The 17,407-nt window shown below is 45.2% G+C and overlaps 2 protein-coding genes across 10 annotated transcripts in view; both read left to right on the top strand.

Annotated features, from left to right (window-relative positions):
* FLT4 (fms related receptor tyrosine kinase 4) overlaps positions 1-4,434 on the top strand; it is a 57,532-nt gene extending 53,098 nt beyond the window's left edge. For 5 of the 6 annotated variants that reach the window (XM_062502560.1, XM_062502558.1, XM_062502557.1 and 2 more), the window contains exon 30: positions 470-4,434. In XM_062502560.1, coding sequence (XP_062358544.1) covers positions 470-689 — 220 coding nt within the window. In that variant the 3' untranslated portion in view covers positions 690-4,434. The remainder of the gene's footprint in view (positions 1-469) is intronic. The other variant, XM_062502559.1, reaches the window with a different exon arrangement.
* Positions 4,435-7,931: 3,497 nt separating this feature from the next.
* The window catches only part of RNF130 (ring finger protein 130), a 47,777-nt gene continuing 38,301 nt past the window's right edge, over positions 7,932-17,407 (top strand). For all 4 annotated transcript variants that reach the window (XM_062502225.1, XM_062502226.1, XM_062502223.1 and 1 more), the window contains exon 1: positions 7,932-8,576. In XM_062502225.1, the coding sequence (XP_062358209.1) occupies positions 8,309-8,576 (268 nt within the window). In that variant the 5' untranslated portion in view covers positions 7,932-8,308. The remainder of the gene's footprint in view (positions 8,577-17,407) is intronic.

Genomic DNA, 17,407 nt, shown 5'->3' with positions numbered 1-17,407 from the left:
AGTCACCTGGAATTGGCAGGCAATGAGATGGGACACATGATTTCCACCCACATCTTCATCATCTTCCTTTGTTTCCTTTCCCCCATCCTGGCAGTTGGTTTGTATCAATTTCTGTTATTCCTGCCAGGCCTAGAAGCAATTAAGGCAATGTCTCTTGCCTCTCCCTACTCATTGGGGTCCCAACCCTTCCCTGTATCTAGAAGGTATCCCAAAGGATAGATGTATCTAGAAGAGCTGAAGTAAGTGTGCCAGGTTGTGTGTCACAAAACATACAGGCTGTGCTTAGATTTAAAGCAAGGCCTGGTTTTGTGCTTTGAAATGGAGGTACGAGTCCATTCCTGACCCTGTCTCTGCCACATGCACTAGAAGACGAGATTTTCTGAAGATGGGACAGGACAGAGAGGACAGAGCAGGACAGAGTCTTTCTAGGAGTGCTAAAGTTAATTCTCTGTGTCTCTTTCCCTCCCAGCAGTAAAGGGCCCAGTCGAACCGGGGAGCTGTCAGGGGAGCAGTCGGACCTGTGGGGCAGATGTCGGCCGTCATATGGGTCCCAAGTCGGAGGCCAGACTTTTTACAACAGTGAATACGGGGAGCTGTCGGAACACTCTGAGGATGGCAGCTGCACCCCGCCTGGAGAGGGGGCCAGTCCCCCCACTCTCCATGCTTCCTTCTTCTCCGAGCAATACTAACGGCACCAGGCCCTGGAGGCAATTGCCAAGGCCCTCCAGGCACATCATCAGGGTCACTCAGAGCTTCTCCTTCAACCTATGCCCAAACCCAACAGGATAACTACCCCAAACGGACAGGGAACACTGATGTCCTTGGAACTGCAGCATGAACCATGCAGCACCTCCAGCTGCAGCTTCCCTGTGTCGCGACTGGAGAGAGCACCTCACTGATTTCTCATGTTTCTTTTATTCCTGAACCTCAGACAGATGCATTCTGCTGGAGAGTGGGTGCCTGTGTTCAGCATTATGGCACCTTCTGCCTAACATCCAGCCTTCACTCAGATCAGCTTCCCATTCAGAAAACCCATTTCAGGTCAGATATAAATAGATCTGTCTTAGTCTCAAGTTTCTTCCTGGTGTGCAGCCTGAATGTTTTTCCTTGGATTGCTTCTTCCTCCCCTCATCATGATGTCAGTTGCTGAGCTGTGAAGCAGAATCAAAGGGAAGAAATCCCTAGAGGTATTAGCAACAAGCACAGGACATTTTAAAGAGGTATATGGGGAGATCCCAAGGGGTCTTTGTAAATGATCATATGTGCTGCTCATCCTGAGTAGGTGCCAGCCTCTCCATCTCCTCTGCAAGCAACACCCACACCCTTCTCATCTCTGCTGGGGGGAAAGCTGCCAATCTGCTTTATCACTAGGATTATTTTAGCCATCTCAACACAGCTAGTGCTGAGTAGGTCATCAGCTGATGGCTAAAGTGCTCCCGGTGAGATAAACAGCAATTTTTTTGCAGGCCTTGTGCAAAACAGATTCTTTTAGAGCAGGTTACTCACAGGTTTGCTGCTTTTGCCTTCCCCTTCTCCCAGATTGGTGCTGAGATCATTTGTTGCTCAAGTGAGAAATTAAAGCAAAGCTAGGTTAATTTGAGCTGGTTTCTAAACATAGAATTCGCTGGGAGGAAAAAGATCAAAAGGGCAGGGAGTGAAATGTTTATTTTCAAGCTGCTGCAAAGCATTTTGGAAACAATGGAAGGAACATTGCTCCAGCAATAAGGTGCTCTGGGTTGCATCCCCTTGTATGTTGACATCACTGAACACATGCAGCCCAGGATCTGGCCAGGATTCAAGGCCTAATTCTCCTGGATGGACAGTTCTGCACCATGACCTTTCCTGTCTCCCAAGTTCCCTGACTCAAAGGAGGCACTCTCTGCCCAGCGGGCTCCTCTCCAGTTTCTTTTGCAGAGCTTCCAGCAGAGCATACCTGACTCCAGAGGATTAAGAAACAGGTATTTGCAGAGGAAACATCTCCTCACTTTGGTCTTTTGTTTCTAAGAGATACCACATTAATTCAGAGCTCTGGGGAACCTCTGCAGTCCCCTTCTATAGATTTCTGTACTGCTGCCTCACCACTTCCCACCTACTTCTTTCCATCCTGTTCCCAATCCAAGAGCTCAGCCACAGAGTACAGTTACATCACCACCTCAGGAGTCTGGGTGAAAAGGCTCATTTGAACACCTTGTCATCATCTCTTCTCCCACATGCCCATGGCTGGCAGAGCTCTGTGCACCAGGGCATCTCAGCACCAGGGAATTAGTGCTTGTGGGCCACACCTCTGTCACAGAGCCGAGGGTTTGGACTTGTAAAACTGTGTTTCCTGTCAGATGTACAGCTTTCCCAAACTGCATTTCTTTTCCAGCAGAGGGTTTTACGTGTTTCCCAACGTATGCCTGCGAGTCTTTATGGATGATGTTGCCAAGTCTTAATTATAGTTCTCCACACAAGTGTAATGGGGAGATTTATGTAGCACATGGGAAAAGTACACCTGTCATTCAGATTTTCTAAGCCTGTGCAGCTTGTTCAATGTTCCACTCCCCTTTTGTGTCAGCAGAATGACATGGCTGCAATTTCCATGGCAAAAAAGAGGCACAAAACCAGACCAGCTCGAGCCAAACTGGCTCACGATGTGGAATTGGAAACTGCTTATGACAATGAAATCCCTGACTTCTGTTGGTGTCCCCTGAAGCTGCCAGGAATTTAAGCATCTTTAAGTAATTGTTGTGACTCAGTAAGAATCCTCTGGCAGGAGCTGCTGGACAGCCACGACAAGGAAGTAGGACAGCCAGTAGGGTGTAGGCCAGATCAAATTCTCCTGCCCTCGTCTTGCCCTGCTTTTTGAACTGGTGTTTCCCTTGGCAGAAGGAAGGCTGCATGTGATTCATGTTGCTTGAAGTTTCCACTGGCATTGACAGGGGTAGAAGATGACCAGCTGAGCTAAATTCAGGCTGCTTGCTGGGTGATGTGTGTCCATAGGACCCAGACTCTCATATTTCCAGTGCTCCAAGAAGAGCTCTCTGCCTGGAAACAGCCCATCTGAGAGGGGGCCCAAGAACAAAATAATAGTTAAAAAACAGAATTTCAAAGTAGCTGTAAGTCCCTGTCCATATGTAAAGGATAGGTATTTGCCAGCAAAGCATGATATTTGCTGGGCAGTGGGAGGATTCCTCAGCAGAAAGGGGACAGAGGTATCTTAGTGCCCAGGTTGGTTGTCAGCATGGACATCCAGCCAGTATAGCTGCACTTTTTCTCTAGGTTTAGCTGTAAATTGCTCACAAGCATCCTTGTAGAGAAGGGTTATGTTTTTAAAACCATTGTTAACGATCCCCTGCTTCAGCCTGAGAAAAGCACTTCTGTATTGCCTGATTTTTGAACATTCAACTCCACAGAAGTTTATTTTCTCACTCTTGCGCCATCTAGATGGGGGGAGGGGGGGCATGGAATCAGATCCTATTGTGTCTGTGTCAACAGCATTGTATGAACAATGCAGCCTAATAGGAGCAAAAGCGGGTTCCTCTTCACACACTCCTGCTGATGATCAACCACTGTAGTGTGGGATATTGAAGAGCTGTTGAGACAATTGTACTTTTGCTCTCTAAAGGTATACTGAAATTAGATGTGCAATTCTGATAACCCTTCTCATTCTCTTGAATTATTTCTGGCTTTTTATTTTTACAGTCTCCAGATAAGCATGAAGTGAAGCTGGTGGTTTTTTGGCTTTAAGATGTGAGACAGGAGTGTTGTCTATCTTTCTACAGCAGCAAGGGAGTATTTCAATGTTGAAAACCCAGGTTAGGATTCTTGTGCCTGCTCTGTTCAAAATGCACTCCCTTTTTTGTTTTGCTTGAGCTTCTTACTGGAACTCAACACTGAAGCTAAACTATTTATCATCATCACCTTCCTTTAAAATGGCTGCTTCCACTCTATGCTCAGTATCACTTTTCTTCACAAAGTGTTGGTGTTGAGAGGACATTCCTCTCTCCTGAAAACAAAATGTTGGGTCCCCTACTTTCAAATACACTTGTCTCTGAAGAAAAACCTGTGTAACAAGTAACAATACATTTATATTGCAATATTTTAACCTGGTACCTGTTGTTGCTCTAGCAGCATTCAATGTTTCAGTGGTCTGCCTTTGAAGCAAGTAGGCTAAAACAGGGGTTATGTGTGAGTACAAAGCATGGTCTGTGTGTGTGTGAGTGTGCTGTGGGTGAGTGTGTGGGTATTTGCACATGAGTTTTCCTACCAGTGATCATTTGTGAGTGATTGTAACTCACATTGAGTCTTGTCTCTGGAAGTTCACAGTTATATATATCAAACCAGTTAGAACACTGCTTCCTTTCCTCTCCTCCTATAGTACTTGTTATCCTTTGTCATTAAGAGTTTTGTTGTAATATCTAAATGTGAAAATGAATAAAGTCATAACTGGCAGCTGCTCTCTGGTTCCTGGGGCCACCTCTGCCCCTGGGGCAGCCCAGCCCTGGCCCAAACCATCAGCACATTTCGGGTTTATTATTTTTACTTTTGCATCTGTTCGCATTTCCCCGAATCCTCTCAGAAACAGCTGGATCTTGTGGTGTTTCCATGCAAGATGAAAGTCTGTGTTTCCTCATGGTGAAGTTAGATTCTCTTTGGCTAATTTTGCTGGCAGAAGCAAACATAACACCCAGCCCCGTACCCCAGATACACGACCTTTCCCACTTTGGCCCTGGGGGTCTGAGGCCTGGAGGTCTCCAGCCTTCCTGTCCTCATTCACCATGCCAGGGGAACCAGAGACCCCCCGGACCATCCTCCTCAGGGAATCAAACCCTTCCCGGACACCCTTGCTCAAGGCAACAACACCCCCCGGACTCCCCTTCTCCTCACAGTACCGGCCCCCAGGACCGGACCCCCTTGTCATTACGGCACTGAAGTCCCGCCCAGTTCCCCCTCTCCCGGTACCGGCCCCCGCCCCGTGCGAGCCCCTGGCGGTGCCGCCGGCTGCCCGCAGGGGGCGCTCTGCCCTCGGCGGCCGCGTGCCCCGGCGGGAAGATGGCGGCGGTTTTGTGGCTGTCACAGCAAAGCCGAGGGCGGGAGCGAGGCGGGGGCGGCACCCCGGCTGAACGAGGTATTCACTGTGAAATGGGACGCAAGTGGATTCGTGAGCATTTCCCTAAAAAAAAAAAAAAAAAAAAAAAAATCACCAGGAGTTCAAGGAATGCTCAGGTACAGCTCCCTCGTTACCCCTGGGTGGATGTTACCTGTGAAGGCATCAGCACCATTTGGCTGAATAAAATAATGTCCCCTGAGGCGCTGTCAGCGGCAGAGACACAGCTGTAGGGACAGAGAGGGGACATCTCCACTCCTCTCCATCGCCATCCCTTCATCCAGCTCCACCATGGGGTGAAAGCATCCAAAAGGACCTTTTAATTTTTCCTTCCCCAACCAAGGGCCCGGCCACCTGGGGAATTAGGATATTGAAGCTGCTCTACTGATAAAATATCCTGTTTTCGTGCATCCTGGAGCAGTGCTTGGCCACTCCTCTTCTAGGGCCATGAGTGGTCCCCGTTAGTTGCTCCTCACCTTCCTTCCAGCCCATCCACTGGGCATCCATACAATACCATGTGAGCAGGGATGGGAGTGGGAATGGGAATAGGAATGGGAATGGGAATGGGAATGGGAATGGGAATGGGAATGGGAATGGGAATGGTGTGGGGATGGGAATGGGGTGGGGATGGGAATGGAACCAAGGAGGCAGCTTTCACACAGGCATTGGAGCGCCTCTTTCCATCAGAAACACAGCCCACAGGAAACCAGACAGGGCAAAATAAAAAACAGCAACTCCATGCAGTTAGCAAAGAACTGGGGATGCTCTGTCTGGGCTCCTTGTTTTGCTTCTAACATAGCCAGTGAATGCTTCCTCAATGCTTTTCAAAAGTGCTCTGAAATCCTTCTCTGAAAGTCAGCACAGTGATAGTGAAAAATCCTTCAGGCTCCCAGGACTTCTTGGCCCCTTCTGAGGACATTTTGGCAATAAAGCACATGAGTTTGCATCAAAATGATGCAGAGCTCTTAACGCGGAGAAATCAAAGCAAGAATAGCTCCAAAACATGCGCTGCACACTGCAGTGTATCAACCACAGCTCTCTCCCTCTGGCTGTGGTGAAAGTTGGGTGAAATGAGGAGGCAATCAATAGCATGTGGTTCCTCACCCAGCATGTACCAAGAAGGGCAAAATTAAATTTTAAAAAAATGTAAGCAGAACATTCAGTTGCTGCTTCAGAATAATTTCCTGGATTGTATTGACATTTCTACAGAGCTTTGCAGAAACAGCTTCTCAGAGGATTTTATAGAACATGCCTTTAGCAGAATCCATAGGTCCCTTCTGCTCTGAGATGCAGGTTTGCAAGCATGTTGCTTTCCTCAGAAATGGAACAAACCTTTCCAAGGGCAAGATGAAACTACTTGCTTCTCAATGAAATAAACAGACTGTGCTTTGTCAGTGTTATCTTACCTATGTGTGACCAGGTGCATAACAAATGAATACAATGCAAAAGCTCCCAGAAGGAAACAGGTTAATAAGATAGGTTAAACACCAGGCGTATCTGAGGGCCTTCCTGTGCAGCTGGGGAAGTCACCAAGGAGACCATATCTCAAAGGCTCCACAGCTATTTTTTCAGAAACTTAGAAAATATCCTAACTCACAGTCCTGCAGTAATTGTTCTCTTTGCTGTAACTAATTTTCAGTTAGTTTGCCTTTCAAAATCCAAGGAGGCCATTACACTACTTTGTTACATTTCCCAAGAGGCTGGAATCCTTAAAACTATGTTAGTTGATCATTCATCAAATCCTGTTGTACAGTATTTCCTAGGATTAATATTTATTAACAATATTTGAGTGTTTTTACAATTTCCCATTTTAGCATGTCAGAAGTGAGTAATGCCAAAGAGGGTAGGAACGGCTAAATCCTGATGCAGAAGCTTTGCTGTTGCGGCCCCAAAAGCCCATTCAGTTCTACCTGGACAGACTGAACACATCCTACCTAGTTTTCACATACATAGCTCTCTAACCCCCTATTTCTGACGTGCTTTAAAACTCTTTCTTTGTATCTTTTTGGCGATCAGCACTCCTGAACTCAAAATATTTTTCTGAAAAGATGCTGAGGAGACATGGGAGCCTGTATGTATCCCAACATCTTAAGCTGCACCAGGGAAGGTTTAGGTTGGACATTAGGAAGACTTTCTTCACAGAAAGGTGATTAGATGTTGAAACGGACTGTCCAAGGAGGTGGTGGTGCCTCCCCTGCAGATGCTTAGGGAAAGACTGTATGCGGCACTCGGTGCCACGGTCTAGTTGACACGGTGGTATCTGGTCACAGGTTGGACTCGATGAGCTCAGCGGTCTTTCCCAGCCCAGCTGGTTCTGCGATGCTGCAATCCAAGTGCTCACGGAGCCGCTGAAACCCGGTGTCGCTCCACCCACCCCAGCTCCCATCACCGCCTGGCCCCACCCTCGATGACATCATACACCATGCCCCGCCCCTTGATCTGGTTCCGCCTCCCCGCGGGCGTGGTCCAGGCCCAAGCCACGCCTCTCGCCCTCGTGGCGCGGGGCGGGGCGTGAGGCGCCTGCGCAGAGGCGGAGCGCGGGGCTGCAGTCGAGGCACGGGCGCGGAGCCGGTGGCGGAGCTGGGGGCTGTGCGGGAGCCCCGCTGTCCTCGGAGCGAACCGGGCATGAGGCGATGGCTGCCGGCTGCGGACGCCGGGCTGGGCACTGAGCCGCGCCGCCTGTCGCACTAAGGTGGCGACGAGCCCCTAGGCGAACCGAGGCGGCGCGGCGGGCCGTGTCCGAGGCGAGCCCCGCGGCTGTTCGCGAGCGCGACTGAGGCGGCAGCAGCCGTTTCTGCCAGCAGTCTCCCCTGGGCTGGCGAGGGGCTGCGCGGGGAGGGGGCCGCGGCGCCGCCCCCGCCGCCTCCCCTCCCCTCGCCCGGCCGGAGCGGCCCCGCGGAGGCGGGCGGGCGGTATGAGCGCGGCGCTCTGAGGGACCGGCGGAGCCCCGAGGGACCGGCGGAGCGCGGCTTTCCCCGAGCGGCCTCCCCTGGGAGCCGCGGCGGCGGATCGGACTCGGCTGGGACCTGCCATGACTCCCCTGGCTCCTCCCATGGCATGAGCCTGAGCTCTCCTCCCCGCTCCGCCTGCTTTTGGTCTCTCTCCGCTCCCGGGCTGTCAGATGGGATAGGACACACCCGGGCGTGCCGGGCTCGTGCGCTGCCGCGGGGGAGCGGCGGAGGCAACCGGTGACGGCCGTCGGCTCGCCTGGAGTCGAAGATGAGCTGGCGGTGGGCTCGCCAGCACTGGAACGGCGGCTCCTCCGTGCTGCTGCTGCTGCCTCTGCTGCTGTGGCACGGCCGGGTCCGGCCGGCCGGCGCCGACAACGCCAGCCAGGCGTACTACACCGCGCTCATCAACGTGACGGTGCTGAGCCCCGAGCGCGGCGGCCCCACGCTGCTGCGGATCGACCGTGGCCGCTACGGGCAGGACTCCCCGAAGGTGGAGGTCAAAGGGCTGCTGGTGGCTCCTGTCCCCATCAACGGAGGTAACTCTTCCCTCGCTCGCTGCCGGGTGGTTGGTCCTTGCCTGGGCTGCTGGGCAGGCTTTCCTAGAGAGCTCTGATAAACGAGGAGGAAAAGCTTTCCCAGAGGAAAATAAATCCATGATCCGAGAGTGTTGGCTTGAATAGCGACTCAGCAAAGCATAATGTGCTTTCCAGCGTGGATCGCAGTAGATTGGGTATATTGAACGGTGAAGGTGCTATTCCTTAACTAATTACAGAGAGGGTAGTGACAGTTGACAGTATTTGGTTACAGCATTGCCTTGAATCTCAGAACAGCTGCATAGCCATCTCGCTGTGCATCTGGATAGCTTTGGCAACTGCATGGAGTCACAGTTTTTCAGTATGCAGTTCCTAAAAACGCTGTTTAAGCTACCCGTCAAGACTTGGAACGACTGAAGCTACCAAGTTGTTGCTCTTATAGCAAGCCCAAAATGTGCTTGTTTGCAGTACTGAACACTGGATAGAGTGTCCATATAAGTATTTTTTTAATAAAGTGAAACTGTTGTCCATCAGTTCTTCTTTTGGTAAATGTTGGGGTTTATAGATAACACTAATTTGAACATCTGAGAGTTTTGTAATTTTTTACCTGTAGCAAAACCAGTATCTTCAGTAATAGTGATGTAGTTTTAATAGTATCTTATTTTGAAAAACATTCTTGACATTATCTAAACTGCCATCTTTAAGAAATGGACCGGTTGATGGAATACAGTGGTCCTGACCTGCTTCCTGGACAGTAAACATCTCAATAATGAATTAAGTGAAATGTTGTAGTTAGTTAAAACAAGACCCTAAGCAGTCAATACTAAGAATGTTTTAGAATAATTGGTAACACAGAACTACTGTATTATTACAAGCTTTAGAGAATTTGCCTAATCTTAAGATCAGGAAGATATTTCGATGCTTCTTCAGAGCAAATGCATTCTGCTAGGCCGCCTCTGTAAGCTTCTGGTCCAGATGGATCAGGCTGTGCATCAGCAGGTGCTTGCCAATCTCACTGGAGCTCAGTTTCATTAGCTCTGCAAAATACAACTAGAATGTATTAAAGGGGTAGATTTTGGGGTGAAAGAGTGAGGAAGCAGAAATTATTGAGGAAGTCTGCTGTAAAATGATTTTTATTTGTACTTCAAATCCTGTCTATTAGCTAACAGTAAATAATGTTGCAGTTGATCTTCTGCTTCCTGATATTCCTCACTTAACATCCCCACACAATCCCCTTGAAATCAGGAGTCTGCCCTGAAAGTTTTAGGCATGTAAATACTCTGTTACTGCAGGTAGTATTTTAACGGGTTTTACAATACTGCCTTTTAATACTTGCAAAGTATCAAAGCACTTTAATTTTTTTTGAGCTGTTATTTGTCAAGAAAAACATTTGGTACTAATTTCTTTTAATCTGCCTGTGTAACTTTTGTCCTTTCTTTTGATATGCCTTCACTAAGGTGCAATTTAAACACTGAGGGAGGCTTTAACAGCATTTTCACAGACAGCTGATAATGAGAAGAGCAAAATAAAATTATGAACAGTCCATAAACAGCATTTTTATACCTACTGCTAAATAGTGTGATGAATAACTTTATAACGAAAGCAAAGCAGGAAGTGTGAAAATGTCAGACCAACATGGTTTGACATAGTGCAGTTGTTAAAACTTAGTTAACAATTTGGGGGGGAAGTTCAGTTTTGCCTTTGTTTCATAACAGACAACTTAAAGCAAGTACAACAAAAGTTATCTTCCTTACTTTTAGACATTCAGTTGTTCTGTGTAGGTTGTTATATACTTATATTTTATTAGAATTTTGTTGATGTGCCTGTGGTTCAAAAATGTTTTCTGTAGTAAGAAAGATTGGAATATTTTATGCTCTTAGTTAAGCTCTTCTTGAACGTCTGCTTTTTTATATTCAAATTCGATGAAAGATGATGCAGTCTTGCTGAAAGTAATTGCTGTAATGTTTTTTTAATCAGCTGGTTAATATTGCTGTAGGATTTGTTTTCTAATAGCTCTAAACATGAGTAGCTGCCAGCCACTGCTCTTAGAGCAGTAAATGCTGTACCCCAGTTTTCATGTATCCTCAGAAGAAAAGTACTCTACAATTCTTAACAACTTTATTTGAAGATACCTTGAATTTGAAACTGCTTTGATGACAAGCATTCACCCATTTATGGGCTATCTTGGAAATTTTCACGAATGTGGGTGGTCTGTTAGCACCTTGATGGCATGGACTGTTTTAGAGCTGAAGTGCCCCTAATTTCACTTTTCTGCATGGTCTGTGAAGAGTCATAGAATCACAGAATGGCTTGGGTTGGAAGGGATATTGAAGATGATGAAGTTCCACCCCCCCTGCCATGGGCAGGGATGCTTTCCACTAGACCAGTCTGCCCAAAGCCCCATTCAGCATGGCCTTGAACACTTTCAGGAATGGGGCATCTTATCACATCTCTTACTCATTGCCTGCAGGGAAATAAATGAGTTTACTAATTCAAGATTTACGGTCAATGATCTGCTGCTGACCACACAGCATTTGTAATTTTAAGTGGTCTGTGGTGTTTTTTGACTTTTATTCTTGAACATGCCCAATAGTTTATGTACCGCTTTTTGAAGGTGCCAGTCCCGTGTGATCACCCATTCTTTAAATCACAATGCAGCACAACACTCAATCACTTGTCCCATTTCTTTAGCAGGATTTCTTTAATGGAATTCAACCTTGTCATGTTAATACACGTATTAAAACTCTTTCCGTGTTCTTTTTATAGAGCTTGTATGAAATTGATAGGGGCTTTCAAAGGCAGTGTTCCCCTGGGAGTGGGGTGGCTGTAATTGGCATGACCGCCTGTGAATGTGCCTTGTGAAAGTGCAGCTCCAGCAACTTCTTGGTCACAGTTGGCTGCTGGGTATACATTCAGCACCTGTGTGGGCATATTTTCCCAAGCACATTAAATGCACGATAGCAACAGTTTCTTTATTAATCTCTCTTCCATTTTTCTACTTTGAGTTTCTTTTCTTACTTCCTCTAACTTGTTAATCTCTTGTCATGACTTAATTTCTTATTAGAAGAGTGTTTTAAACTGCTACTGGACAGGACTGCTTGCTGAATTTTAAAAAAAAAAAAAAGCTCCTCTTGTCCACAGAAGTGAAATGTGTCTTCACAGCCTGAGCAGGTTTTCTGAGAGTTTAGTCCAGGTTTATAGTATTCCTTCAGTGAGATTCCAGAATACTCTCAGTCTCTTACTCTGTTGTGGCCAGACGTTTTTTGTGCAACCAGACATTTTTCACAGAATCATAGAGTGGTTTGGGTTGGAAAGGACCTTAAAGATTGTCTAGTTCCAAGCCCCCTGCCTTGGGAAGGGACACCCACCTACACTAGGTTGGTCACAGTCTCATCCAGCCTGGCCTTGAACACTTCCAGATCATTTCAGCCCAGTCCTCTCACAGCAGCTGCCTGGGTGCTCCTGGGTATCTGTACGTGAACTGTGAAAGTGTTCAGCCCTGTGCCACTCCAGTGACCTGTGCTTTTACTCTTCTTTGGTAATGGGTGCCTGACAGCAGTTGTGGTGCAGACCTTTAAGTGTCAGGTGTATTCCCCTTGCCATGGCAAGCCAAGCTAGAAGCCACTGAGTACTCACCTTAATGATTTTTGGGAGAAATTGCATTGTTTTTATGGCTTAGTTCCCTCAAAAACATTCTCCATGGGGAATAGGACTCTCTGTGGCTGTTGAACCTGGGTTATTGCTTTTGTTCTATGCTTGGATTCCAGTGTGAAGACTGGAAATTCAGTCTTGTGTGCTCTTGAGGGTCCCTTTGCAGGACTTGCTGGGAGGTAAGATTTTGTGTACCTTGACTGGCTTGGGAAGCTGGGAAGCAGGCAGGAAGAGCTCATAGAAAGGAGGGCTCTCCCAAAGGGATGTAAGGATTGGGGCTGGGCAAGGAGACTGAGAATATGAGGAAAAGCATGTGGTAGAAAAAGGTGAAAGTGTGGTAGAAACCGTATTGGCTCAGTGTTAGGAAGGAGTTATATCTTGCGCATAGTGCTGTAAATACAGCATTCTGTAGCATCTGGCACTTCATAAACATGTTGTGTGAACAAGTTTTAGCTGCAGAAGGTTTGAAATGCCAGTTTCCTGGTAACTACGAAGCTTGAGGCAGCATTCAGACAGAAATTCTGGCCCAGAATCTAAACCACTAAGGCTTAGGATAATGCAACAAGCAAATATATCAGTAAAATAGGGGAAGAAGAATCTTCCGTGCCATGCTTCTGTCCTTCATCATTGATCTTTGTATCCAGCTTAATTAGTAGTCATTAATTGATAGCAAAAGTGGAAGTTACATATTGGAGTATATAGCTATAATTGTAGAATACTTACTGAGCTAACAAGATTAAATCTGAACTATTACAGGACTCTTCTAAGCTTCACTGATTTTCTTTTGTTTAACTTCCTCCCTGAAACCAGATTGCCTCTTGTTCAAAGAGTTTTTTTTCATGCTAAAGCCAGCTTTAGTCAAAGCAATTACCTGAAAGAGCTATTGAAAATAAAACATTGCTGTACATAACTCATTGACTCAGTGGCACCACCTTATAAAGCAGCAATTGTGACTGGCTTGAATAAGGGCTGTATTGATAATAATACAAGTAGTAACGCATTGAAAGAAAATATGTCCATTGCATGTATTGAGCCCGAATGGGATAGAAAATAACTAGTAACATTCCTTGAAATAATCAGTCAGCACTGCTGAGTTGCCTCTGTGAATTTCCCAGATGAATTCCTTTTCTGGAAATTTTATCACAGGTTTATAATTAATGTGTTGCCCAAAGCTGTCTTATTTCACCAGTCAGGTGTTCTACATAGCATCCACGTGGGCAGCAGAACTGTAGGGAGGGAATGTTTTGGGGTGCAGCATGCATGGCACTGCACCTTCCCATGTTCCTCTGTAGTTTCTTTCCCAGCAAGCGTCTTGATCTGCTGTCCCTCAAAATACTAGTGGAGTCTCTTCAGCTATTGTATTACAGTGACTGAAGGTCAGACTTTAAAATGATTTCTGTGTGTGTAGCTGAGACAGACCAGCTCTGGCAACTGGTGCTGGCTTTAGAGAGTACAGTATTAGCTAAGATGAAATCAATAGCAAGATATCTGACCTTTAGAGGGAAAAAAAAAAAAAAACAAAACTAAAAACCCAGCATAGAATAAAATGGCTAATGCCTAGAGTGTGGGATATTTCTGTGAAAAGGGGACAGTCTGATAACAGCCAGTGCAGCAACCTGGAAGAGGGGTGTCACAGTTGCCTTCAAAGTGATGCAAGAGCTGCAGGAACACGCAGTATGAGAAACAGTAAACTCGGCCTCAGTTAAGAACTAGGGGACAGTCTGCATTCAGACAGGTATGTGCTTCTGACAAAGCTGCTGGGAACTGCCCTTTTCATTTCATTTTTGTTCCACAAAGTGGCTCTCCTTCTTATAGGGGGAGGGCTAAAACATGGTCAAGCAATTGGAAAAGGAGGAATGTACTGTTGCTGTGCTGGTGGGAGTTTGCATTTACTTCTTCAGTAGTTGAGGAGCCTTGGTTGGATCTGTTGCATTATTAACTATTTTTTCCCATGAATCCCTAAAATGCTGTCACAAACTTTAGTCCTTCAGCAGAAAGGGGCCTTGAATTATAAAAAATGCTCAAGGAAAAACAGTTATACAAATTGAGCAGCCTTGTGCATTCTGCAGAAGGAAACTGAAGCTCTCCTAAAGCAGAAAACAAACATGAGCCTAATGGTAGGTAGGTGCTTAAATCAAAGCTGATTCTTCAGTAAAGAGGTTCTTCTGTGGTGTTGGGACTTATGGTAGGAAGGGAGATATTTACAACAATACTGTATATAGCTCTTTAACCCAGCGGGCTGCCACTTCTGACAGAAAATTAGGGGTTTTGCCAACACGTGATGCATAGATAAACACAGAGACAGGAAGGGTGAATAGCTTATATTTCAAATAAACCAGAAGAGTAGTGCACCTTTCAGGAAATTTACTTAAATGGCTTTCTGTATGCTTATATCTTCTGAACTTCCATGGCTTCTGATCATATATTTTTCTGTGGTTTATTTAAAAGTGATTTATTTTAGAATAATTTAATGTGAAGTTTATTTTCACTCTGGCAAATATCATCAGTTTTGGGCCCTTCACTACAAGAAAGACATTGAGATAGCAGAACATGTCCAGAGAAAGTTGAAGGAGCTGGAAAAGGGGCTGAAGCACAGGTCTGATGAGGAAAGGCTGAGGGAGCTGGAGAAAAGGAGGTTTAGCAAGGACCTCCTTGCTGTCTAAAACTCCCTGACAGGAGGGTGGAGCCAGGTGGTGTTCAGTCTCCTCTTCCAGGTAGCAAGTGGCACAATGAGAGGAAACTGCCTCAAGCTGTCATTGGCAGAGTGAGATACGATATTGGGAAAAATTTCATCACTGAAAAGATTGTCAAGCACTCAACCAGACTGCCCAGGGCAGTGGTGGAGTCACCATACCTGGAGGGATTTAGAACACTTGTAGATGTGGTACTCAGGAATGTGGTTTAGTGGTGAACACACCAGTGCCAGATTAACGGTTGAACTTGATGTTCTTGGAGGTCTTTTCCAACCCAAACAATTCTGTGATCATCCAGGTAATGCTTGCAACCCATGTGGTTTTGATTCTAGTTTAACTTCGGATAGCAGATCATAGATGACAGGGTAGTGGGGAGTCTGAATGATGATCCTGGCTGACCCTGTTCATGTGTGTCCCCTTCAGTGCCCACTGATATCCCTGACACCTGAGCTGTACAGGAGATGTTTTATTGTAACCTTCTCAGTATTCTAGGAGGGTGACTGTGATTTTAAGACTTCCACACTTTTCAGAGTATCTTCAGTCTATTGAAAAGACAAGCAGAACACCCCACTTTTTTTCACTGTTATTCCTGAATTTTATTTAGTTAAAAGTGAAAAGATTACTTAACATTTGTGTGGTGTAATAGAATGCTAATGCAAAGGAAAGTGGGTTGTGACTTTATTAAATCTCAAGTGACTTGCAGACAGTTCAGATTTATCTAAACCAACCAGATTTTCCTCAATGTTTTTGTATTGCTTGAATAGTACTGACTTAATGTTGTCAGCTGTTAAATTTTCATCAGGACATACTGAATACAGCTCATCAGGAATAACATGCTGTAAGCATTTGAGTGGTGTTTATTGGTCTATATCTGGAAAGCTTTAATCTCTTAATATCTTGTTTCCTAAATCTGTTGCTTTATCCAGTAACATTTCATAGCTCTGTCCACAGCTGAGGGAGACTTTGATCTCTACTGTGGTAGAAAATTTTGTGCTACTTTTCCCACAGATGCAGTTTCTGTTATCTCTTACTGCTTTCTCTGTTGCTTTTTAAGCTAAAAATTTTCAAGCATACAAATTTCAAGGTGCCTAGGTGAATTTTGAGAATGCTGCCTTCTCATTCAAGGTGCTCTTTGTTGCTTTTATGGTTTTTCACTGTAATAATCCATTACTTTGTTCTTGTGGCCATTTTTGTTTTCACTTAATATTTTAGTTTTGGTCATGATTGTACTGAAAGGAAAAGTACATAATCTGTAGTACATTACTGTTTCTAATAATCCCATATATTTTGTGTAAGTTTATGTTGGCCATAGTGTCTACTTTCAGAGTTATTTTTGGCTGTTTGAGGGGATTCTGTGGAATTGTAGCCATTTAGAAAATGGTATTTTCCAACAGATGTATCATACCTGAGATTCTTGAATATATTTGCATGGGAGAAGGATGGGATTTTTAGCTTCCAAGGCTTGAGAAACTTCCTATCACAATCTGTTGGTACTTTCCCCCTTCCATGTTTTTGAGTGGAAACATTCAGAACAAGAGGGAATCATGCAGCTTTTATCTTAACAGAGGGCAGAAAGGTTGGTGGCACATGTGTTGTGATTCTTCCACATTTTCAAAAAGGACTGTAATTCCTTTAAAAAAATACATACTGTTCTCAAATTTAAGATTACAAAGACAAGCTGCAAAAGTGCAGTGGGCATGAACGTGCTCTTCTGTGATTGTTGATGTTTTGATGGCCACCACCAGTGCTGCAAAGCATGTGTGGGTCAGTGCTAGCTAGCAATTTCCATAGGGATTCCAGTAATGATGTCAGGGTAATGGAAGAAAACACTCTATAAAATTTGGCCTCAGGCATCTGTATTTCAGATTTTCCCTGATGCTTGTGTGAAACAAAAATACAGCAAATAGCCCTCCATGTCTGAGATGTCTAATACAGGCTTGAAAAACAATTGTGAAAAGGATGTGCTGGTATCTGGCTCCCCACCCTCCTTCCAGGGGAACAGGGAGAGGCACTTCTTGTCCAAATTACGAGATGCAATGACTTCCTGTACGTCTGCCACAGTATAGATTCATCTGCATTCACCTTTCTTTAGGCAAGCAGAAGATTTTCTTTCTTGTTTCAGAAAACATCTTTAGCTCTTTGAATCTCCTTTGTTACAGGTTTTAACCTCAGCTATGTTAAGCTGAGATTGCTTAAAAAGACGTTTTGTTTCCAACTAATAGGTTAAACTGGATATTTTTTTGCTGGTAGATTTTTTTCTGAAATGTCATAGCTGTGCTGAACTCACTTCTTGAAAAAAAATGATGGGAGACTTCATTTGATTTGCTCTTAAATTGTAGAACTGTAATATTTCCTGAGCTATTGTGCAAATAAATTGGTCTTTTATGTCTTGAAAAAAATCACTGTTTATCCCAACTATTTTTAGTAGCCAAAGATTAATATACTCTTGGCATTGGAAAGAATAAATAGATTTGCATAATAAACTGTCGT

Source organism: Cinclus cinclus, chromosome 14 (assembly GCF_963662255.1).
Source record: "Cinclus cinclus chromosome 14, bCinCin1.1, whole genome shotgun sequence".
Lineage (NCBI taxonomy): Eukaryota > Metazoa > Chordata > Aves > Passeriformes > Cinclidae > Cinclus > Cinclus cinclus.
This window is presented reverse-complemented; position numbering and strand designations above follow the sequence as displayed.